The sequence below is a fragment of the Ambystoma mexicanum genome, chromosome 12 (genome assembly GCF_040938575.1).
Source record: "Ambystoma mexicanum isolate Mex_15411 chromosome 12, UKY_AmexF1_1, whole genome shotgun sequence".
Lineage (NCBI taxonomy): Eukaryota > Metazoa > Chordata > Amphibia > Caudata > Ambystomatidae > Ambystoma > Ambystoma mexicanum.
In genome coordinates this window covers 713,658,365-713,682,611 of record NC_090936.1, presented here as the reverse complement: position 1 = coordinate 713,682,611, position 24,247 = coordinate 713,658,365, and the positions used below count along the sequence as shown (strand labels likewise).

The window sequence follows — 24,247 nt, the reverse complement described above, 5'->3', positions numbered from 1 at the left end:
TTGAAGACGAAGTGCATTTTCTTTAAAACTTGTACAATGTAATTTTCTCTTCATTGGTAAGCTTTGGATTGAAATATTAGCATCAAGGTGGGCTAGAAAGGATCACAGAGAAACTCCAAATATATGATATTTGTTTAAGCAGCCACAAAAGAAATCAAAATTATAGCACTGATTGAAAATATATATGATGCATGATCACACGCATTAACAATCATTTGCTGTGTTTCCACATGAGACATTTCATGGATGCTACATGTCCACCCAGTGGTGTAAATGTAAATCATGTGCACAAGGAATGCATTATTGGAATCGGGTATGGGCGAGGGGCGTGAATATTAGAGAGGGGTGAGGCGGCAGTTGGGCTAATGGTTGAGATATGGTGGACCTACTTTTACTTTATCATAAACTTTTTTCCCAAAAGAAAGGAGTGCACTGCTTCAGCCATCCCCCATGCACAAGTTCCAAGCTTCCATCCCTGCTCCAACATGTTCTCTCTCCCACAGCCCAATATTACCTGCTCAGATCCAAGCCTGCCTCTCTGCTCCAGCCCGCCCCTCTCTCCATGCTTCTGCATCAACCAGATCGTGAAATGTAAATAAAGAAGGCGAGGTAGTCATCCACACAATGTGGAAACATAATACGTGCTTATAAGGACGGTTTACACTGTCTACACTGTCTACCCTTGTTCATTCCCACTCTTCAACCATTTCTATTTCTTTGAATTCCCATGTCCTTTATTTTTTAAATTCTTATGCCACTCCATTTTGTCTTGTTATTGCACTTATCACCTCTGGAAAAAGATACCACTTTTTTTTTCTTTTCTGTGAGCTTTTCTCGTGCCTCTTTTTCTGTATGTCGCTTACTCGCTCTCAATGTGTAACTCATTTTCACTCTCCTAGTTCACTGTACTTTTATGCACTTCTCCTTCGATGGGCCACTATTTCTCGCTCTCTCTGACATCCTTTCTCCCTCTATCTGGGACTTTCTTTCACTGTGTCTTCTTCGTCTAATACTGGCAAATCAACGCATGGAGTCCAACGGTACTGCGTGGAATGGGGATTTACAACCATTGCTGGCACTCATAATCTGGCGGCAATACTGCCGAAATGGGTGCAGGTAATGGTAATATAGTTTGGTGGTATCCTGTCAGATTTAGCAGCGGGATACCACCAAACTTGTAATAAGGCCTGCTGTCTTTATTTCTGTTTATTCATCCAGACTTTCCTCAGTTCTCTACCACCATGTAATTTGTTACTTCTCTTTGGATCGCACACCTCACTTTCTCTCCTATATAATCTCTCATATACTTTCTTCTGCTTCTCTCACTTTCCTGCCCTATTTTTTTCATGTTTCCCCTTGTTCATGGGCATTTAGTCTCTCCTTTCACATTCCTTGTGTCTCTTTTCACTATAATTTTGTGTTGGGTGAATAACACTAATCCGTGCGCTCTATCCCCATGTTTTTGGTTTTGGTTTTTGTCCTTTTGTAGTTTTTTCGTTCACTTTATGACTTGTCCACGCTATGTGGCAGTCAGTGGCTGCATGTCTACATAAAGATCAACATCCACCTTTTGGCTTGTTATTTAAAGTGAAAATAGTGTTTTTCTATGTAGACCTCTGCGCAATCATTTATACGTTAATCGTATTATACAATTTTGCAATAATTTGCTATTGCAAACTGTTTAGTGAGTCACAAGTAATTGGTTTTAATACAATTATTTACAGTTGTTTTCATATTAGTGAGAGTTTTGTTATTTACAGTGTTTCACATCAGTGAGAATTATATCAACTTTGCGCCAACATAATTCTGCTAGGAGGCACGTGCATCTGTTTCGCCCTTTCCTGGTCTTTGTGAAGGCCACTAGTAGAGTGTTTTAGTGCATCCAATATATATATATATACTTTTCATTAATTTAGTACAATACAAGAAATGTTATTCCATTAGAAATCCATTATCAGATGAACATTTTTTTTTTGGTTGTTCTTTGGTTGTAGTTCATGAATGAACAGATTTCTGTAGTCCTTACTCCGGTGAGTGTCTTCCACTGTCCTGTGGTTCTTTTATTTATGACGATACTGCACCGTTTTGCAGTCCATCTTCTGTGTTGGAAAACACTTGGTTACGATTCCTGAGTTATGATTTTATATATCATTCCCTAATGGGTATTCCCACTACTCGGCGTTTCGTGATGCTGTCCACTTCCGTAGGTCGGTTCCATAAATAACAGATTCCCAGGGCAATGGAAGTCACTCACGGGAGTAAAGACTACACAAATCTGTTCATTCATAATGGGATAACATTTCTTGTATTGTACTAAATGAATGAAATGTATATTTTTTTGAACCACACTGGATGTGAAACACAGTAAATAACTGGCACAAAGTTAACACAACTCTCACTAATGTGAAAACAACTGTAAATAATTGTATTTAAACAAAGTACTTGTGACTGACTAAACAGTGTACAATAGCAAATCATTGCAAAATTGGATTATACGATTAACGTATAAATGAATCCACAGAGGTCTACATAAAAAAAACACTATTTTCTCTCTTTTTCACTATATCTTACACTATGTGTTTGACCCTTGAATAAAGAAAAGCAGCTTAACCAATCTGAAATCACAGAGTAACCCCCAACTTTGCATCCTTCTAACAGGTCAGTCAATCCATACTTCTACTTCGATAGCTTCTCTTGTGAGCAAAGAGAAAAATATGAATCCTTAACAAGGTTCGATTTGAAACGCTGCATGGTTTAGTCTGCTTCTCTGAAAAAGGGCACTTGAGAGTGCAAATTGAAAAGTATAGGAAATAGATGACACAGTGAGGTGGTTTACAAGAGCAATGGTTGAGGAAGACTCCTTTCCACCCGAGTGTAGACAATGACAAAACATTGCATGAGTTGACCCTCAGATAATTTAATGCCTGACTCCAGATTGATCAAGCTTCAGGATAACGTAGGGCTGGGAGCTAACAGGCACTCAAAGTATGTACAGTGTTACAACTATACTTCTGCAGCACTGACAGTTGTGGATACTGTCTGGATCAGAAGTCACATTCCAATGCACTGGTAAGTACCTTTCAACATAGAATGGTGCTAGTGCTAAATGTTGATAATAGTCTCACCAGTGCTGAAAGCTAGAAAGGATTCCTACCTCTGCCTGACCTCTTTACTCTGACCGTATTTCTCCTTGCATGCTCTAGCAACAACTTAATCACCCATCTCCAAATCTGAATTTCATCAGTGCTCCAGCTAAACCTTCTTGATCAGATTCGTACTATCCTTCCCTAGCTCTGTTAAAGCTCAAACACTGCCACCATCATAAAGCACAGCCGTATCCCCTAAGATTCTACCCTTCCCACCTCAATCCAATCCTGCATTTCAACCTTCCCCGCTCAATTATCTTTCACTGATCTAGCCAAGCCTTCTCTACTCCAGTTCCACATGTCCCAGTCTTAACTGGTGTAGACTGCACTTCATTATCCAACTGCAAAACTCCCCTCTGCTATAGTCTCACCCTCTCTGTTCCACTTCCAACCACCTCCCTCCCTGTTGTTCCTGCTTTTGACAGTTTAAATTCAAGGAATTTTAACCACCCACCACCAAACAAGATATTTACATTTAATTGTTTCAGGTCCTATTGACATATGGCTAACCTTAGTCTAATTGTCTTGAACACCACAATTCCAAAGGGACAGAGCTACGTACACACAATTAACACATAACACTACTAACTGTGACAAGGCTGGGCAAGCTACGCATGCTAGAAAATATTGGTGGCCAACAAGTTGTTCCACCATCCGCGGATGTGGGTTCAAGCAGTGACTCCCACAGTGCAGGCTACGCACACATCTCAGTCCACAGTAGCGAAGACAGCGGCTATTAAGTACCATTTCTATTACAAAATATTGAAGTTCGGACTTGTTCCTAGTAATAATGTTACACTAGCTGTATATAAGAATGTCCTGAGGAAGATTGCCACAATTAGTGAAGGCCATTGAGACAGGTTCACATGTTAGTTTAGGAAAATCCACTGAAATCTAGCGAATACTAGATTGTTTGTTCATAGAGAGTAAGCAACTCTACACCCCTACTACATCTTCATAGTAAAAGTACCTATTATTAAAACCAAGATTTTGAGCACCTTTTAATTCAGTGTAATTCAGTGTCATATGATCCAGGAAGAATACATTCCGTATACATGAGACATTGACACCTTTTAAACATATCTGTTTGTCTAACGCCTTTGTTATGTGCCAAGATTGGCAACAATACCCACACAATCAGCAATGAATTGTTGAGCTTGTTTTATGCACCAAGAAACTGCACATGATCTTTGGATTGCCCACAGACGTCTACCTGGGGTACTTTTTCTTTTTCTTTCTCTTCATAGATAGGCAGCTCATTGGTGGGTCCTAGGTTCAGGGGTTGGTGTGATTAGGGACAGCTAGAGGTTTCTGCTATCTCTTTCCTGGTCAGGTTATTACATCAGGTTGCAGTGTCTTGGTGCAGTTAATAGTAGATAAATAATTTGGTATGTGTTCATTGTGAGTAGGTAGCTCTGTGCCTTTGTGTGGTATAAGATGTGACTAGACAGACCATACTGCACTTTGAAGTAGGTCCTCTAAGGGTCTTTTACACCACAAGCTCACTCCCAATGTTTGCAACAAAAAACAGACTGTGTTGTAGCAATATATATATATATTTAAAATTTGATTGTGACCACACACTCAGTGCCAGCTGGCTCCCTACTCTTAAATTAAGGGACATCCATAGCAAATTGGACACTATTGACAATGGAACGTGGGTTAAATCATTATCTGCATATGAATAGTTGCCTAATTCTATTGTTCTGTTTGCAATAGAGTTCCATTTGCAAAATGCATTCACAACAAACACATACCCTTCTTCCAAGGGGTGGACATTTATTCAGAATTAATCTATTTAAACATTAGCACCCCGGGCAGGGGAGCCAGCCAATCAGGTGGCTAGGAACGCGGGCTTGAGGCGCCAGTACAAGCTCGCATTCCAAGCCACCTGATGGCCGGCTTTTCCCGCGCCCTCTGCCCCTACCCTCCTTCTCTGTCTTTTTTTTCTTTATCATCCCCCTGCCCACCCACTTACCTTTTTTCGGCTGTGGCAACTCTTGCAACCGTAGCTTCCTCTCAGCTTCCCACGGCCACCATGAAAAGGGAAGAGGGGCTCTGTACGGAGCCCCATCTTGCCTTTCCATGGTGGCCATGTTGGTAAGGAATTGTCTTTCCTACAACGGGATGCACGCGGCATACCAGTGTAAAAAGGAAAATCCATTTTTTTTTTAGCACCCCGGGCTGCTGCTTCGCTCGGGCCTTTAACTGGGGCCGCAGGCCGTTACCCCCTAATGTTGCACGCGGAACGGGTACATAACACTGCATTGCATGCAAAAAGACAAAAACTAAGCTTTATTTTACATTATTTGTCTTTTAAAGTGTTTTGGGAACCACAAGATACATCACTTTTAAAATGTCATGCAATCACAAAATTAGTAAATCCAAATAGGAAAGAAATCAACACGTCATTCACTTATGACAAAACACCTTGATTTCTGTGCTGCTTTATGTAACAATGCGGTTAAATTGGATAGTTTTTCAATGACAGTTTATTTTCTAGAGAAAATGACAGGTTGAAATCAGCTCATCTACAGGCATCTATTTGGATTCAGTTTCCCCTTCACCTTCCCCTTTTCTAGTTCTTTTAAAGACTATCAAATACGTTCATTCAAGATTTGAATTTAAACTATGCTCATCCCAGGCCAAAATGACTGGAAATCGTAAGAGCCAAGGCACATTTTAATTTACACACCCACATATAATTTTGCTCCTTTGAAAATGAAGGACTTTAATTACTGTCATTTCAGTAGAGGCAAAAACCCTCACTATAAATGTACTATGCTAAATTTTATGGGAATGTGACTTTAAAACATTTGTTCAGGGGATCAGTAAACTTTCGATTAAGATATATATAAGGGGCACCCTGCTGCTGGCCATTGCACAGATTGGCCACTCTGCTGGCTCCCTCTGGCTAATTTCTTCTCACTGCGTGGGCACCAGAAGTTATCCACAGGAACTGATTCCAGAAGTATGACACCTGGTTCTGCTTTTAATGGCTGAACTTCCTTCTGCATCAGTCCCAGTCTGGAAAGGGCCTCTCCAAATGGTTTTAGTACCATTCGTTCGAGATAGTTTCTTACTTTCCACAATTCATATGATATGAGATGGCATTTATAATGCGCCTATACACAAGTGTTTCAAGGCGCAAAATTGGGATTAGTCTGTTCCTTATATGATCCCTGGCATTCTTCCTGGAGCCTTACTTCCTTATCTGGATGGTTAGCAAATCTGTCAATTTCTGTGCTCAGAGAAGGCCCTTATAAATGGCATTCCCATCCCACAATTGTGGAGGTATTTCTAATGATGTTTTGTTATATTCCTTCTACATTTTGATTGGATGCTCCGATTGCCTTACAGTTTAACAAATTGCACCCCCTATGCTTGATAATCTAAGAGCGTTAACACCTGTTTGGATAGGAAAGAGTTTTAAACATGCTACTACCCTTTTACTGGAGAACTGGAGAAGAGATTACACTTTCCATCTCGTCCATCCTCCCAGCAAATCATAAGTGTGACCAGAAATTAATTTTAACCAAAAGCACGATAAACAAAATTGTAAAGGTGTCTATTTAAACATTTCTTTTAGATTGTGTGTGCCTTCCAGCATGCTTCATATCAAATTTCAGAATTCACTGTTAAGATAGACATCACAAGTCTGTTTGGTGGTAATTATTGCTGTCTACACTGCTAGTGTCAAGGTGATATGGTGGCAATCGTACCTGTATAACAGAACAGCAGGACTATTTGTGAAACTAAACAAGCAGTCCAGGGGAGGAGCCGGGGCATACCAGAAGTTGGTAAAAAACATAGAGACATTGCAAGCACAGAGTCTTTGGTCATTGAAACAAGAAACTGTACCAATAGTAGAAAAGGGGAACCCCCTGGAGAATATCGCCAGAAGCCATCCCAAGAGAGACTTGTCGAAGGCGATAGAAGCCTGTGCAGGAGAGAAGAAGGAAGTCATTCTCCTGGACCTCCTCTGGGACTCCATGGAATGGATATTTAGCACCCTTTCCAACACCCTTAATATCCCAATAATTTTCAGATATCAGGTGGCGTAAATGGAAGGAGCAGTTTGCCGGTATACCGCCGAAATTACCGGCGGGATACCAGGAAACTTGTAATGAGCCCCTTTTATTTCTTGCAATTTCAGCTTGTTAACCTTTTGCATATTTATCAACTCTATCAATGTCTTTTATGAAGACTCTTGATTAATTGCAATGTCAGTGGGCCTCATTACGACCCAGGCGGTAAGTTACCGCCTGGGCCGTGACTTTACCACCATGGCGTAAACTATGTTTACGCCATGGTGGTAGGCGGACTTACCGCCCCATTCCGAGGTCGGCGGGGCGGTAAGTCCCCAATCCTCATTTACCCTTCCCCATTCCCATTTTTGCCCCATAGGGCATAATGGGAGTGGGGAAGGCGTTAATTACGCCACCGTAAATTACGGTGGCGTAATTAACAACATGGTCCCTTAGCGCCATGGATTTTAACACCTGCTAAAAGCAGGTGTTAAATCCGCCATGGCGCTAAGGGACCTCGTACTCAGGCGGTAAGGGTCGGCGTTGTTTACGGCGCCGTAAACCCCTTACCGCCTGAGTTGTAATGAGGCCCAGTCTGTTTTCTAGCAACTTAAGGTGGAAAAATATTTCTGCAGAAAGATTTTCCAACATTTTCACCTCAATGGGCCTCATTACAAGTTTGTGGTAGCCTTGCGGGTAAACCCGCCAGGCTGCCGCCAAACCTGCACATTTTTCCAGCCCCTGGCAATGGGGAAATACAGGGCCGTTACAACCCTGGCGGACCCTGTATTTCCCCATTGCCAGGGGCCAGAAACATTTACTCCCCATTCCCATTTGATCCCCATAGGGCTCAATGGGTATGGGGAGGTTGGATGCACCGGCACCATTCAAAATTGTGCCAGTGCATCTGACATGCTTTGCTCGCGGGTGCTGGTCCGCCCGCCAGGTCTGACATGGCGGGTGAAAAGGAACCTGCGAGCAGAACTTGTAGTTTGCCGGTCCGGTAACTACGGTACCGGCAAGTTTACCGGTCCCGCAGTTACCGGACCGGCAAACTTCTAATGAGGCCCAACGTTTCTGGTAGTGGCAAAATGTAATATCTATAATGATTGGGGAAAACAACCTTTTTTTTGCCAAATGTCTATTTCCAAATTTGCAATCTGTCATTCATTGGTGTTTCCAGGGGACTAGATTTGGGTTGCCCTTCTCCTCATGGAAATATGATTTGAACGGTTTGACAGAGATAATTTTTATCTCTGTCAAGCCAGGGTTGAGAGATTTTTGCATTGATTTTGATTTATATAAATATTTACGAATTCTTTAACATACCAACAGTCTCCCTTTATGTTCTCTTTCTACATCTTAAAGCATCTAATAGCAAATAACAATTTTCACCCATACATAATACCAATTTAAAAGAGCCTTTCTAATATGCTACTTGTTATTATTTATTTCCAATACATCTACAATCAAAACTATCACTTAATAGCACATCTGCTTTGATTCTTTATTACAAAAGAGACTGCCTGACCATATCATTTGCAACATATCTTTATTAAAGAGTGTTTGCTTTCTGAACACTGCAACATCAGTGTCTGTATTTGTGTGTGATCCCCCGCCTGTAACAATTGTATGGGACCTAATTCAAGGCACTCTAACAAATCATGCCTGAACAAGGCTCACACAATGTATTATTTCATCATCATCATGAGATACTTTATTCGACAGGACACCATAAAAGTGTACAATGAAAACATACAGTTTACATACAGAAATTATAAACCTTCAGAAATATTTCACATGTTGGATACAAATAAAATGTTCAATTCACAGTCTCAATCAATGCTCAACATAAACACTGGAAGTTACGTACAGCATTATAAAAACCTTCAAACATTTACACAGGTTGGATATAAACATCAGTTTTGAATTCATAAGTACAAACACAACATAATATAAAGCCACCCCACAGGAGTTCAAGTTCTGTCTAAAAAAGGAAACGAAGTAATGAAGTGCAAGTGCTCAATAAACATACATTCGAGTTTTGGGAGTGTTAGTCCCATCTGTTAGTAATTATCTAGCTACATGTATAGTTGCAGTATGTGGCAAATCTCTCCAATACCTCCCCATTATCAGACCAAAGCAACAGCTGAGTCAAAACTCCCAACTATAGTGGGTTTCAGACAAAACAAACGAACAGACGGATGTCACAATTTATTACTGTACTGGGCAAATGGTCTGTGTCTAACCAATCTATGATGCTCCATTAACAGACCTTAAGAGCTGCATGCTTCTAAGCCATGATAAATGCAAAATTGTTGCTACTTCAGACACAGTTGCTCTATCGTTGGTCCTTTTTCAGAGGGTCATGGCCTCACTAGTAGTAGCAACTCTTAAAAGTAGAAGCCCTGGTCTTAGATACTACCTTCTAAAGTTCAAATACAATTGACAGACTAGGAGGAAATGTTCTTCTGTGTCAACCCGATTTGTACATTACATGCATTTATGCAATAGTCTAGCGTCCCATGAGTGCACTCTAAAAACTGACCGGGAGAGTGCCAAACCTTAATTTAATAGAGTATGCATATATCTTAGTTTCATTGAATCCAGATTAGATTCATGACCCATAAAGAGTTTCTTTTCGCAGTAGTTACTCAGGGAAAATGAGGTCGAGATCGTATTTTAAGAATCCCACAGAGAGTGTACATACAAATCACTCTTGACAATTTCTTTACTAATGACATTAATATCAGTGGTGTGTAACCAAAAATCCAGATGCCCTATTTCAAAGAAGATCTTTTTACCATGCACACACCATACTAGTGTTGATCCATCCATCTGGTTTAGCACATTCATTGTGTCCTCTCTATATTCGTGCAATTCAGGTCTGCTCCAAACCGGATCAAGTATAAGACCGGTCTGAGGGCCACAATATGTCTAAGATAAGGCAGGCCCAGTTCTTCATGTAGCAACAATGTGGATGCATTGATTGGTAACCCAAAACAATGTCTGTAAGAATCCATTTTACACTACACACAATGTCCCACAAATGACATTTCCCCAGAGTTCTGCCCCATAGATAGCAGCTTGCCTAGCTTGGTGTTTGTAGGCCTCCAATGACGATCTCATGACACCATTACCATAGGTACATGCACATTTGTTAATTATCCGCCAGCATCAAGAAAGTGTGTCTTCTTTCTTGTCCAAATGATGATCCCACTTGCATGTCCCTGCAAATCTGACTCCAAGGTAGTCATATGAATTGGCATTCTCGATAGTTTTGCTTTCTAGCATTTTTATGATATGCTAGTATGTTATTATTGCAGGTCTTATTTAACAAAACATATAACCTATGTCTTAGTCTGGGACAACACAGTTCCACTCCAAACTTCACAGTTGGAACAAGTGATTTCATGGATTTAATGAGAGCGTGCACTTTGTGACATGTGGCTCCCCACTCTTAATAGAACAGAAAAGCACCTGAAGCACTATTAACAAAAACAAGCAGAGTAAATTATTATCCCAAAATGAACACAGTCTTCCAAATTCTGACTTCCAAGAATGATTACTATACAGATGCATTTGCAATACTTATTCAAAACAAACACACACCCTCTACCAATGGGTGTATATCTATTCATAATGATACTTTTTGACAACACATGTAAAATGATAACATCTTAGCTTCACCTAAATTAGATGATGTGTAACATATTTTGGAACAAAACAAGCTACATCACTTTTGAAAATCTCATACAATATAAAAATTAGGAAGTCAATTTAGTGAAGGAATTAAGTCACTGACCTACGGGTTTCAGGCTTTCGCTTTTGGCAAAACACATTTTTTTCTGTACTGTTTCAAATTGCATTGCCATTGAAATGAGTCATTTTAAAATGAAAGTCTATTTTCTAGGATAAATGAAGAAGCAAACCCAACCCACCGACTGGTGTCTGTGGAGATTCTGCCCCCCACCCAACCCCTTTACCATCCGCTTTTCTAGTCCTTGTAAGAACTAGTAAATAGCAAATACATTAATTTAAGACCTTTTACTTTCCCTATGGTCACCACAGGGAAAGGGTTTTTCAAATCACTATTAATGTGTAAGATCTGTGGCACATTGTAACATAAAGACACAGATATAATTTTGCGGCTGTGAAAACCAAGGTGTTTTATGAATGCCCAGTGGGCAGAGGCTAACCCACCCTTCACTAGAGTAGATATGGAATCTGATTTTTAAATATTCTGTCATGGTATCCATTCACTAATGTTTAAGGTTTCTTTAAGGAACACAAGGCAGCATGACTCTGCACAGACTGATAATTCTTCTTGCTCTATCTGTCAAATCTCTCCCCACTGTCCGCTCATCATTAGGGATACCACCTATTCCCAGGAGCCAATTCCAGGTATTTGCAACATGGCTCTGCTCCTCAGCACTAAATCCCCTTATGTATCAGTCCCAGTATTGAAAGAGCCTCTCCAAGTGGGTTTAGGGCCCTTCCTTCAGGATAGTGTTACCTATCCTCAGTTTGAATCAGTTTGTATCCTTATAATTATAACTGGATTTCTTTCAATGGGATTTCTTCCTGGGCCTTATATTGCTCTTAATATTTGCCAAATATGTTCCTTTCTTAGTAAGGACATTACGCCCCCCTTTATAAGGTATTTATGAAAACAAAGATGTTTTCTATTTGTTCTCCATTTTGATTGGAGGCTGGAATTGCATGTTAAATCAACACATTTCAACCTACAACGATTCAATGTCTAAGAGATTGAAAATCTTTTGGGTTGGGTGGTTGATTACAATGCTAATTCCTCTTTATTAGAGAAGAGATCACATGTTTCATTGTGTCCCTCCTCTCAAGAAAATGACATCAGCAAGAGGACACATTTACAAAATAAGCATGAGGTTACTAAACAGACATTTAAAATAATGTCACCTTCTTCAAAATAACAGCATCAGACTTCTTTAAAGTAAGCAGTTTCCTGAGATGTAGATTAATATTGGCTAAGATAAACAGAACAAACATTATCAAAAATGTTCTTAAATACTGAAACATGTGTGATTAGCTATCAATCGAACACATTTTGAAAGTTCTCCTCCTGCATCTCACCATTATATTTTTGGTGTTTGTCTAGCTTTAATGGTTCAGAGTTATTCACCTTTTCAAGTGTGAATAGAACTGAATTTTAAAAGTGTCAATTTAAAAATGTCTTTTGCATTTTCTGTGCCCTGCAGCATGTTCCATTTTAAATGCCAGAGTGCATTGTTAAGACACAAGTCACAAGCCTGCTTCTTTGAAGGTAAGATTCCTCATTTTATTGGTAACAAGCCTCCTCCCCATTATGTCAAGATAAACCTGCGGGTTAAATGATAATGTAGTGTAATATATCCAATATATCAAAGCAGTGATAATATACCGTTGACGCTTAGGAATATATACACTGCAGGTTTCTCAGAGTCTGGAGAGGAAGTTTTGATGAATAGCTTCTGGTCTGCAATGTCTTTCAAAAGGAGTTATTGCACACTACCTTGTTGCCTGGTCTGGCAGGCTGAAGACATTGATGTGTTTACCCTGTAAGAAAGAACAGGAATCTGAGTTTGTTCTGCTTATTTTGGGATATTTCTGAGAGGATACCCGTTTTACTGGCTGGTTTCAAGACCCAAAAATGACTGAGGTTTTTTAAAGTACATGTATGCCTTTCTGAAACAATACGTTTTGCTCTGTGTAAGTTATATTGTTTGCTTTTAAAGGCTTAATCTATCTGCTGTAAATAATTTACACCACATTGTATCACAAAGGGCCTCTTTAACAATAGGGTTTCTGTTAAATGTAAAATGATTAAGATCTGATTCAGACATTAGTTACTACATGTACAGAATAAAATATAAGGTCCTAATTCACAGAAGGGTTTTGTAATGGCAAAATCCCATTGGAAAGCTCTCTGTGAATATGGGCCTAAGACTCTTAAAATTGCTTTCAGGTATAGAAATCAAATATTGGAATAGTTACTGTGGAAATAGGCCTCATGTGTTCCAGGTTCTTTGTTCTGGGGAAAAAAATAAAATAAAGTATTTCATAGTATGCAGATAAGTCACCGATTTCATTTTAACTCTACAGAATTGAAGTTAATGTTTTTTTATTTATTTTCTTCTTACAGAGAATGAGACATCCTCACTTTTTATTAATACCCACAATTATAACTGTTATGATAACGTACATGCTCCAACTTTAATGCATGCTCTGCTCCAGCTCACTGTACATATTCAAGCTCAAACTCAGCACTGCTTCAACTCCAAACATTGCTACCTGCTCCAGCACTCCCTCCTCCAGCTGTACCTCTTTCTTCCTGACAAATAAGCGAATACCCTTCATGTTCTGGCTCCCTCCCTGCTCCAAATTCCTGCCCCTCCCTCTGACCTATCATTCCACCCCTTCTCCTGCTCAACCAACATCCTTGTTCCAGTGCCAGTCATCAATTTCTGCTCTGGTTCCCTGTCCCTCACCCTGCTTCAAGCCACCCTTCTTGCTACATCTTCCATTCAACTACTTACCACAGTGATCCCCCATGTGCCAACCCCATGCCTATCGCCATTAAGCATCCTAGATCCACCTCCTAATGTGTGCCCAGAAGCCTCTGCTCCAGTGTCACTTCACCTAACTGCTCCAACTAAACCGTTCATGCCTGTTCCTGCCAGCCCCCCTGTTATTGCTCATGCCACAACCAACCCCTTCTTCTGCAATCTAATGTTCCTGGTTGGGTTTGGGTTTTGCTTCACCATTCCAGCAAAAAACATTCCATATCTCCTCCATCTCCAGCACATCTTGCTATCCTAACACCAGCCATCAATTCCAGCTCCTATTCCAACTCTCATCACAGATCCAACTCCAAGCCTCTCCCACCTTTCCAGCACAGTTCTTACCTGAATTTAGAGCAGGTAGGCGGGGGTGCTTCTGAACGTCCCAGCATGCAGTCTGGGCAGTGTTCCTTCACGGAAAGATAGATGAATCTCAACATACCCGACCTGTAGCTTTTTGCGAAAGAAGAATTTTAGTCATACATATTCTCAAATGCTGATGCTGCTGAGTAATCTGGAAAGGCATACACGCCAGTTGATGTTTTATGGGGTGTTGACATCTCTGCACTAGCCTTTAAGTGATGGGGAAAGTGTAAACATTGTGGCTTTACCTTTTATTCAGTCTGTCAATTCAGTTCAGTGATAAGGCCATAGCAACTTTCCAAGATGGCCGGTCAAGCCAATTCCATCTCTTTGCAGCATTTATGTCCAATCCACTTGTGCTAGGACGGGCCCTCTCTCTTTGGAACACCCTTCCTATTTATATTAGGAATGCTCGTTCCTATTCTTCTTTCCACCATTCTCTTAAAACCTGGTTCTTCTCCTTTGCCGCCTGTAGTCCCCCTGTCTTACTCATAGGTACTCAGCACCATGAAACCACATACTTCCACGTCCCGTCCCCTTTCCTCTATAGTTTTGGCACATTCTGTCCATCGGGACGGGACCAGAGCACTTATTAAGCATAAAAAAATAACTTTTTTGTCCTTTTTTTATTTTTATGTGGGGTCACCGCACTGCCTTCCTGAGCTCCGCCCTGCGCATCGCCCTTCAGTCCTTTCCTCCACTCAGTGAGGGTCAGGCGCATTTGCATTTTAGGGAATTTTTTTCTTTTTGTTCCCATGTCCTTCATATTCCTGCTCCGGTTTCATAGTCTTATTTCTTCCGTCTATACCAGAGCATCTGGGATTCATGTCCTATTCTTCATTCGAAATGCCGTTTCATGAGGGCGGATCCCCATTCTCTCTGTCTGGAGTGTTTGGGCCTGGAACACCGGTGGGTCTCTTGCTTCTACTGCAAATCCCTCTCTGTCTGTGCACTCCAGTGTCAGCTTGTCTGGTGGGAGGATGTGTTCCAATGGATTCCTCCTCATTTACAGCAATGCATCGAAGAAAAAAGGAAGCATCCTTTCCAGGGTCTTCTGGTTCTAGGATGGGCCCCAGTAGCTCTGGAAACAGGGCTCTCCCTGAAGTGTCCTGAAAGAGATCTAACCTGGACTCTGGAGTTTGATCCGAGGTCCCCTGTAAGGGGGCTGTCAGGACCGGATCTTCATACAAGCTCCCCATCTAGGGGCTAAAGTTAGGCCCAGCATTTCTGGAGCTGTTTTCACTGGGGTAGTTCCTGAGGTTTCCAGGTATGAAACTAAACATACCAAGACTAGTCTCGAGGTTTCCTGTACAGCGACTAAAGGCACAGGGTTACCCCCGAGGATCCCTGACTAGGGGTTATAATTAAAACCAGCAAGATTGAGGGGCCCCTCCGAGGGCTCTGGATATGGGGGTTGCCGTAAGCCTTCCCATACACAATCTGGTGGTCGAACGGATCCTGCTGAGGAGGCAAAGGAGGAAGACAAACACATTAAGTCTTCAAGTACTGGCCCTGCCGAGGTTCCCTCATCAAGGGATCATTCTTCAGCAGACTCTAAGTGGTCTCAAACATGCTGCTAACACTTGCTGTGTCGAGGTTCCACAAGGATAACATGGAAAAAAGTCCTCTGATGCCTATGTGGTGACAATGGTCTCATTGACACTTGTGACGCAATTCACCTCAAGCATTAGCAAAATGGCGGCCCAAACCCTGTGTCTGAGGCAGACATTTTGATTACCTCTCTCACACCAACGTTCTCAATGGCTGGTTCTGAGGGGCCTGTTTGTGGGGCTGAGCAGCCTTTTCCAAGCAGTGTGGACAATAGGAATCTGTTCTGCCCTCAAATGGATTGGCATGCTCATTTTCCACTGCCACACACAGTCTTGCTCCCTCCTATGTCCACACCTTTAGTTTGTGTGGATCCAGCTGGTGGAGGGCCATCCCGACAACCAGCCTCTTTGAAATTCTGGGGGTATGCCTCTACCCACTCATGAGCCTAAATCTTATTCTGAGGATGCGATTTTTGGCAAATCCCAGGCCCTTATGCTCTCTGACCTGATGAAGGCATACTTTAAGGATCTATTAAAAAAATGTATCCCAGCCTCTTGATCTGCAACCTGCTCTGGCTTCTCCTCAGCAGGTTCCGGTAGTGCCACCCCTCCTCTTCCGGTGGGGCTTCCTCTTGCACTACCACCACTGCCTCCACTTTCACCTATACTTAAGACTCCCGTTGTGCAGTTAAGTCTGCCCACTGGGTCTGAGGTGCCATATGGTGCAGATCAAGTTTATGTTTGCACTGCATTGGATGAAGATCAAGCGGACAAGGATAGCGAGGACCCGCCCCACTCTGTCAGAGCATTTCATGACTGGGTTGTGGATATTAAGGTGTTGCTAGATATTCCAAAACCTGAGACTCTGGCTCCACAAGAAGGTGTACTACCTGGAGTCTTTACTCAGAGCGCACAGGATGAGCTAGCTGAAGCCCGCAAGGTCTGGGAAAACCTCATTCCGGGCAGCACCTGAGCAGGATAATTGATGCTCGCTACAAGCCACACTTGTCAGAAGACATACCCTTGACTGCATATCCACTCCCCTCATCAACAGTGGTGGCAGCATCTATGCTCCAGTCTAAAACGTACTCGATGTCCTCTACAGCAGCTTCTCAAGTCCTTTCCAAAGAGGACAAGCTTTGTGATGCCATTGCGAAAAAAAGTATTTTCCAATTTGGCTCTCCAGCTGCAAAAGACGAATACCAAGATCATCCTGGTAGTGGAAAATTTCAAGCAGTGGAAAGAGCTTGCTGAGTTTCAGGAAAGTATCCCTCCTGTCAGGCTTGAAGACGGCTTATCCGATGCGATAGTGCTGGCTCAAGACCTTCTGGAGGACGTGACCCATCATGTTGACACTTCCGCTCGGGGCCTTATGGGTGGAGTAATCGTCTCCTACCAAGTGTGGCTGCATGCTCCAAAGTTCTCAAAGGAGGTTCAGGATGAAGTACTTGATCTTCCATCCAAAGGTAAAGAACTGCTTGACTCCTCCACCAATGAGGAACTCACTAAAGCAAAGGCAAGCACGTAAACGGCTAAATCTTTGTCGGTCCTTGCAAAAGCCCCAACTAATGGAGCTTCTACTCAGAGGTTGGGGACCCAAACTAGGTCCTTTTCAGGTTTCAGAGTGTTCTTGCCGCAAGCAGCAAAGGCAAGGCAACCAGCTTTTCTCTCGGTCAACAGCCCCCTCTTTGGCAACAGGTGGTCTCACTGCCGATAAACCATCTGAATTATGTTTTCCATAGGTCTCACAAGACTCTGGTGGGAGGAAGAATATCGTCTCATCTAGAGGTGTGCAGACCATCACAGAAGACCGATGGGTTTTGTCCATCGCACGAGTGAGCTTCCGCTTGCCTCTCCCTCATATCCCACCCTCTCACCTTCTCTTCAGCAGACTGGGTCACCCACCTCAAAGCCGAGGTACAGAAACTTTTAGACCTCAGAGCAGTGGAGCAACGGGAGGGCTATTACTCCTGTCTGTTAACAGTCCCGAAACCCAACCAGGCTTGCGTGCGCACCATCCTTCACCTCTCCAACTTCAATCTCTTCCTACCTCAAGAAAAATTCAAGATGATTACGTCCAGCCAGATAAGGTCCTCTCTCCGGAAGGACAATTGGCTCAGTGCGGTAGATCTTCAATACGCCTACATGCATATCCTGATCTGGAGCCCACATCGGAAATACTTGCGGTTCTCCATGGGAATGGAGCACTTCCAGTATCAAGTGGTACTGCTTGGTCTCAGTTAGGCACTGCATGTCTTTACAAAGATGATAGCGGTCATTGCAGCATTCCTCGGACTGCAGGGAATGCATGTATATCCAAATGTGGATGATTGGCTTCTGCACAGTCCTTGCCCACAAGCTGCAGTGACCAATCTTCAGTCAGTTCTCCAGCTCCTGTTCCAACTGGGGCTGTCGGTGAACTGGTGTAAATCGTCTATGATGGTTGCTCTAGACCTGATTTTTCTAGGTTTCCGTTGACATACTGTCAGTGCAAAAGTGTTCCTGATGGAGGACAGAATTGCAGACCTATCAACCATGTGCCAGCTTTTCCTTCAGTCCTCCTGGATGTCAGCCTTGTGGTTCCAGAGACTCCTGGGCCTTATGGCTTCTTGCGTGTTAGCCCTACCTCTTGCAAGACAGAAAATGAGGCGCTCTCGGCTTGCACTTCAGAACTGCTGGTCTCAAGCTGTGGATGTGGACTCCAAAATTATTGTTTCCATCCTCCATGATGGTGGATCTTCAATGGTGGTCATCCGCCAGCAACCTTTCGGTGGGAACCTCCTTGCAGGAGCCCTGCCCACAAGTCACAGTAACAACAGACTCCTAGGGTGGGAGGTGACACTACTTCACCTCGAGGGGTACAATCTGGGTACGGCCCAGGACAGACTGTCCCATATCAAATTACCTAGAGCCTCTGGCAGCTTTCTGCACTAAAAGCTTTTCAGCCCTCTATCATCAACAGAGTGGTTCGAATTTGCACAGACAATCTGTTGCAATGTTCTACATCAACAAGCAGGGGGGCACCAAGTCCCCTCCTCTGGTGGATCTAGCTATCCAGATTTGAAATTGGCTGATCCAGCACAATGCCTGGCTTCAGGCAGTGCACATTCCGGGTCTCATCAATGTTGCGGCAGACTCCCTGAGTGCAATCTGCGGCGAGGTACGAGTGGGAGATGAACAACGATGTTCTTACCAGGATCTTACAGAAATGGGGTTCTCAGCCGTGGACCTCTTTGCAACCTCAACGAAAAAGTAACATCCTCTTTATGGTTCCAGGGACGGTCTCGGAGTGTCTTCCTTCGGCGACGCTCTCGAGATCCCTTGTAACAACATGAAGGCTTTCGCCTTCCCGCCTTTGCCGTTGATTCATTGATCACTCTGGAAACACAGGAGTGCTTCCAACTGCACTCTCCTCTTCATAGCTCCTTGGTGGCCAGCCAGGTTCTGGTTTTCAGAGCTGCAGCACCTTTCCACAGATTCCCGACCTTCTCCACCAGAGCAATCACCAGTCATGGCACCCTTCCCCAGAATCCTTCAGCTCAGCGGTCTGGTACCGGAGTTCAGGTCCTCCGCGCAGTTTACCCTTTCAGAGGATTATATGCACATAATTAAGGCACCACGTAAGACTTCTACGAGGCTCAGTACAAAAGCAAATGGTTTTGTTTTTGTCATTTGTGTCTAACTAAACAGCTGTATCCTTCACAAGCTTCTATTGTCTGTTTCTTGTCTTTTATATCAGCCCATGCAGCCTCTGGCATGCATGTCTTATCATGTACGACATACCGATCCACCATTACGGCTTAACTATCTACAGACAGTTTCTCATTTTCACTGGAAAACCCAGTAATAAATAGACACTTTGCAGGTCTTCTTCATCTCTTTCCTAAGGTCAGGCCTCCTCTTCCAAAATGGGATCTGAATATGGTCTTCACCACTTTGTGTAATAAGCCATTTGAACCGATGGCCACTACTGCGCTCAAGTACCTTTCTTGGAAAGTGGCCTTCATGATTACGTTAACATCTGTGAGAAGAATAAGTGAGCTTCAATCTCTCTCAGATCCATTCCTAACATTCCACAAGTATAAGGTTGTGGTCCGCATCCATCCTTCTTTCTTACCCAAAATTGTATCTGAGTTCCACATAAACCAGTCAATATCCTTACCAGTGTTCTTCCAAAATCCTTCTCCGAAGCTCAGAGGGTTTTACACAACCTAGACGTCAGACAAGCTCAAGGTTTACCTCGACAGAACAAGCAAACTTAAATGTTTTTCACAACTCTTTGTTACGTTTGGTGACCCAAAATAGAAAACTTGCTTCGAAAGCATCCACCTCATGTCGATAGCTTCATGTATCTCCGAGGCCTACACAATTCAAGGCCTTCAGCCCCCAAAGGGCATTCCTGCACATTTGGTCCATGGCAAAGCAGCTGTTGTTGCCTTCCTGAAATATGTCCCTTTGGAGTCCATCGACAAGACTGCTATTTGGGCTTCCCCTTTGGCTTTTTGCAGACATTGGGCCTCATTACAAGTTTGCCGCTCCAGGAACTACAGTGCTGGTAAGCTTGCCGGTACCGTAGTTCCTGTACTGGCAAACTATGGGTTCTGCTCATGGGTGGCATTACGGCCGCCAGGTCTTTCCTGGCAGCCGTAGCGGCACCCACGAGCAGAGCAGGTTGATGCACCGGCACCATTCCGATTAGTGCCCTATGGGGCTCAAGTGGGAATGGGGAGTAACATTTTACGGCCCTTTGCAATGGAGAAATACAGGGTCGTAATGGCCCAGTATTTCCCCATTGCCAGGGGCTAAACAAATGTGCAAGTTTGGCGGCAGCCTGCCGGTTTTCCCAGCAAGGCTACTGCCAAACTTGTAATGAGGCCCATTGTCTTGACCTGAGATCCCGGGCTGATGCCCGGTTCGGCCAGGCACTTCTTAAAAACGTATTCCAATAAGGGAAATGTCCATCTCCCATTTTCTTTGGTCAGTGCTTCGGAATATTCCAAAAGTACGGAGGAAAGGGGACGGGATGTGGGAGTATGACAGTTATTCACTGTAGTGACTACCTTACTCCTACACCATAGCCCCCTTTCCTCCATGAGCCTGCTTGCTTTCCCCTCCAATGAGTATCCTCTATTTTTCTAAATGGACCTTCAACTTGGCAATCAAAAAGGACTGAAGGGTGATGCGTGGGGCGGAGCTCAGTAAGGCGGCGCTACGGCCACTTGCGGTGGCCCCGCGTAAACATAAAAGAAGGACAAAAAAGTTATTTTTATGCTTAAAAAGTGCTCTGTCGCCCTCCCAATGTATGGAATGTCTCAAAAGTATGGAGGAAAGGGCACTATGGACAAGGAGTAAGGTAGTCACTACGGTGAGTAACTTTGTCATTGTGGTGTATATTCATGCTAAAAGTAACCACAAAAATTACCTGTACCATGATGCAAAAAGATATGTTTTAATGAGGGTGCCTTTCTGATAAATGTATGCAGGTGAGGGTTCAGGCGTATGTGTCTTGGTGATGATGAACATAATTAAGAAAATTATTGATTTGTATATTTGTCTTGATTTACAGGTCTCCTGACGAAGACAGCAAAGAAGAATCCTTTTAGGAGTGGTTTAGCTCCCAGTGAGCATCTTAGTCAAGTCACACTGCTGTTTATTATCATCTGTTGTATGCCATCAACTCAACAAGTCTGTTTCCCTGTGTATCATCAAACAGCATCACTCCTCTGCATTATGAGCAAAAGTCTGTTGTACCATACAAAGGAGCATTGGACTAAGGATTACAAATGCAAGAGACATGCTTGGGCATTAGCAATACAGTTCATAGTTAACGTTCCATCCACGTTATGCACCACTACTGGACTTGATGTTAGCTACGTGTTTCTACGAAACCTTCTGTCATACTGAAGAGAACTCATCCCAATCGGCCTTAGAACGAAGACTCTTGTCAACGGGAGGAACAGAATGGTGCAAAAGAGAACCTCTTCTTGTGCCCTGGACTATCTGAATTGCTTTTATTTTCTTATACGTTCAGTATACACGATAGACCAAAGAGCAAAATTTATGTTAACAATGGACCCAATGTTATTATTAACAACGCTACTGGGGGAACAATTTGGGTGTCTGGAAAAGACATGGCGTCAGCTGTTACAAAACTGAACCGTTGCTGTCCAAGGGACGTAGTATGGAACTCTGAAGAAAAAAAGAAGCGTGAAACTGCTCTTGCAAAGTGCATCTAAAGATAGACCCTAACAGAGCATGGAATGAAAATACCAGCCTATGTTCTGGGAAACAGAAAAAACGAAAAAAACTTAAAAAAACACACAGACTGTCTGAATGACACTTTTAGTCCTCTGTACTTAGACTGACTTTCTCGTACTAAAAACATCATTTTTCAGTTTAACCAGTAAAACATGCCTCTTCTACAGTTCCATTTTTTGATAGTTGAAGTTGGATAATACAGTATTTGCAAAGAGCATGTTTGGTCATCTGTGGCCGATGTTCCATCCGATGCACCATTTAGCACCAGAAAGCAAATCAAAGCAAAAGTAACACTTGTTTGAAAGTGATCATTAAATGTATTTTGAAAAGCCTAAAGTTATATATTTAACAGTTTTTATATGTTGTATATTTGTAGAAAATCCTATTTAACAATTAACGTGGCAGCTCTGCCAGTTCCATGACAGTGGCTCAGATTTAAGTAATTGGTGTCTTCTGGCTTCAGCTGTCTCTGAAGTGACTGGTGTAGCTTGCTTTCTTCCATTGGGACATTCTGGATGCAAAGCATGACCAGAGAGAACTCCTAGCAAAGAGAAGGATAATGGTGTTTATATTACATACATGCATTCAATTATTACATCATTGGAAGGCAGTTTCTTTTAGTTTCCATTTTGTCTGTATGTTCTGGTAAAAGAAATAGACTGTAAACATTGTATTCATTGTTTCCATACTCGGTTCTTTTTCGCCCATCCCCTAAACAGAGCACAGATGTCCAACATTGGCTTGTTTCCATTCTCCATATCAACTTTAAGTGACATTTTGATTTTTTTCCTTACAATGACAGAAAAAGAAACGCAAACCTTAAAGACTGTAAAATGTATAGGTTCCAAGAAGAGATCTTAAAATGCCTTGTGCCAGCACATCCTGATAAGATATGGGGGTACATACAGCAGTGGTAGGTTATTAGAGACCATCTCTACAGGCAGATTACAGCCTCCCTGAGAGGCCAAATTCAATTTTAATGAAGTCTCTAATTTTTAATTTTGAGTGTGCTACATATTACTGCACCTCTGCAGACAACTTGTAGGAGGGTTGCCATCTGAGCAAACACACTGAAAACTAATAAGAAGGAAGACAGCACTTTCTGCAAATGACTTTTCTAAATACATAAAAGATTGTTTAGAATTGATGTCCAGTCCACACAAAAACAAAATAGGTTCTACACGTGGTGATCTATTGGGAGTATAATTATCTTAAAATGTTATGATTGCTATGAATCCAGCAGATATGCATCTCAGCAACGTAAAAACTGTTTTTGTCTGAAGGCATTTTCAAATACGGATAACTGGTTAACACAATGTCATGCAATAAATGGTGGTACATGCATCTGGCTACTGAAACCCCGGCACCACCAACATATTTAGCAGTTTGTTTTGTTTTACTTCTAGTGGAGCGTCGTAGCCTTCTTTAGCAAACACAGAAAGAAGATGAATATGTTACACATTTTTTTGTTATTTTACAGTATACGCTTTTTGTGTTGGTACAGCTAAATTATGAAAATAAAGACAACTTCTTTTCTAATTGAGCCATCTCTTCCATTAACCACGATACATCTGAATCTGGTCAATTGTACAAATAAGGATAGGAGCCAAAGAACCACCTGAACCAACATGTGGAAAGTAAACCTTAAGAAGAAAGGTGTTTTACTGGTTTAAAATGTCAGACATCATGATGTGCCATATGGGGATGTAAAAAAAAAAAAAAAAACTTGTATAATACATGTCTTGCGATAACTCCAATGGAATGCATAATACTGGCAATTTTATAAAAATCACTGTCAAATAGAAAGGTAAGTTTAAATATTAGACACGCATTTTCAGCCATATTTCCTCTTATCTTGTGTCCTCTCTGCTGTTGCAGTGCCCTTCATTTTGCCCTTACATCCCATGCCTCCACAAAAAGACCTCCCACATCAACACTTCTGACCGTAACCTCATGCCCTTCCCATGATGGAGATAACCCTTTGATCAGAGATGTTCCCATGGAGACAATTCAGTGGGAGATCATCATTATTATTATTATTATTATTATTATTATTCTTTATTTGCATAGGATTCTAAAATCTTTACAAATAATATTTCATTGTACCACATTTTTTCTTTTAAAGAAGATTAACATACCATTCATAAATTTTAATAAACGACACTTGGTTAATACTTGTTTAAATTACAATAGGCAATTTGTAATTTTTAACCGCAACAGTCAGTGCAAGTTCAACTCTACCTATAGCTACCAGAGCAACGAGCAGCAAAAGAAAACAAGTTTAACTGTTACTGCCTTAAGTCAGATAGGTGTGTGAGTATCAG

The 24,247-nt window shown here is 42.1% G+C and overlaps 1 protein-coding gene across 5 annotated transcripts in view; it reads left to right on the top strand.

Annotated features, from left to right (window-relative positions):
* Positions 1–23,462, top strand: part of TAFA5 (TAFA chemokine like family member 5) — a 957,566-nt gene extending 934,104 nt beyond the window's left edge. For 2 of the 5 annotated variants that reach the window (XM_069629240.1, XM_069629238.1), the window contains one exon: positions 21,232–23,462. In XM_069629240.1, the coding sequence (XP_069485341.1) occupies positions 21,232–21,240 (9 nt within the window). In that variant the 3' untranslated portion in view covers positions 21,241–23,462. Of the gene's footprint in view, positions 1–12,411; positions 12,477–21,231 lie in introns of all 5 variants that reach the window. The other 3 variants (XR_011281863.1, XR_011281862.1, XM_069629239.1) reach the window with 3 other exon arrangements.
* Positions 23,463–24,247: the final 785 nt, after the last annotated feature.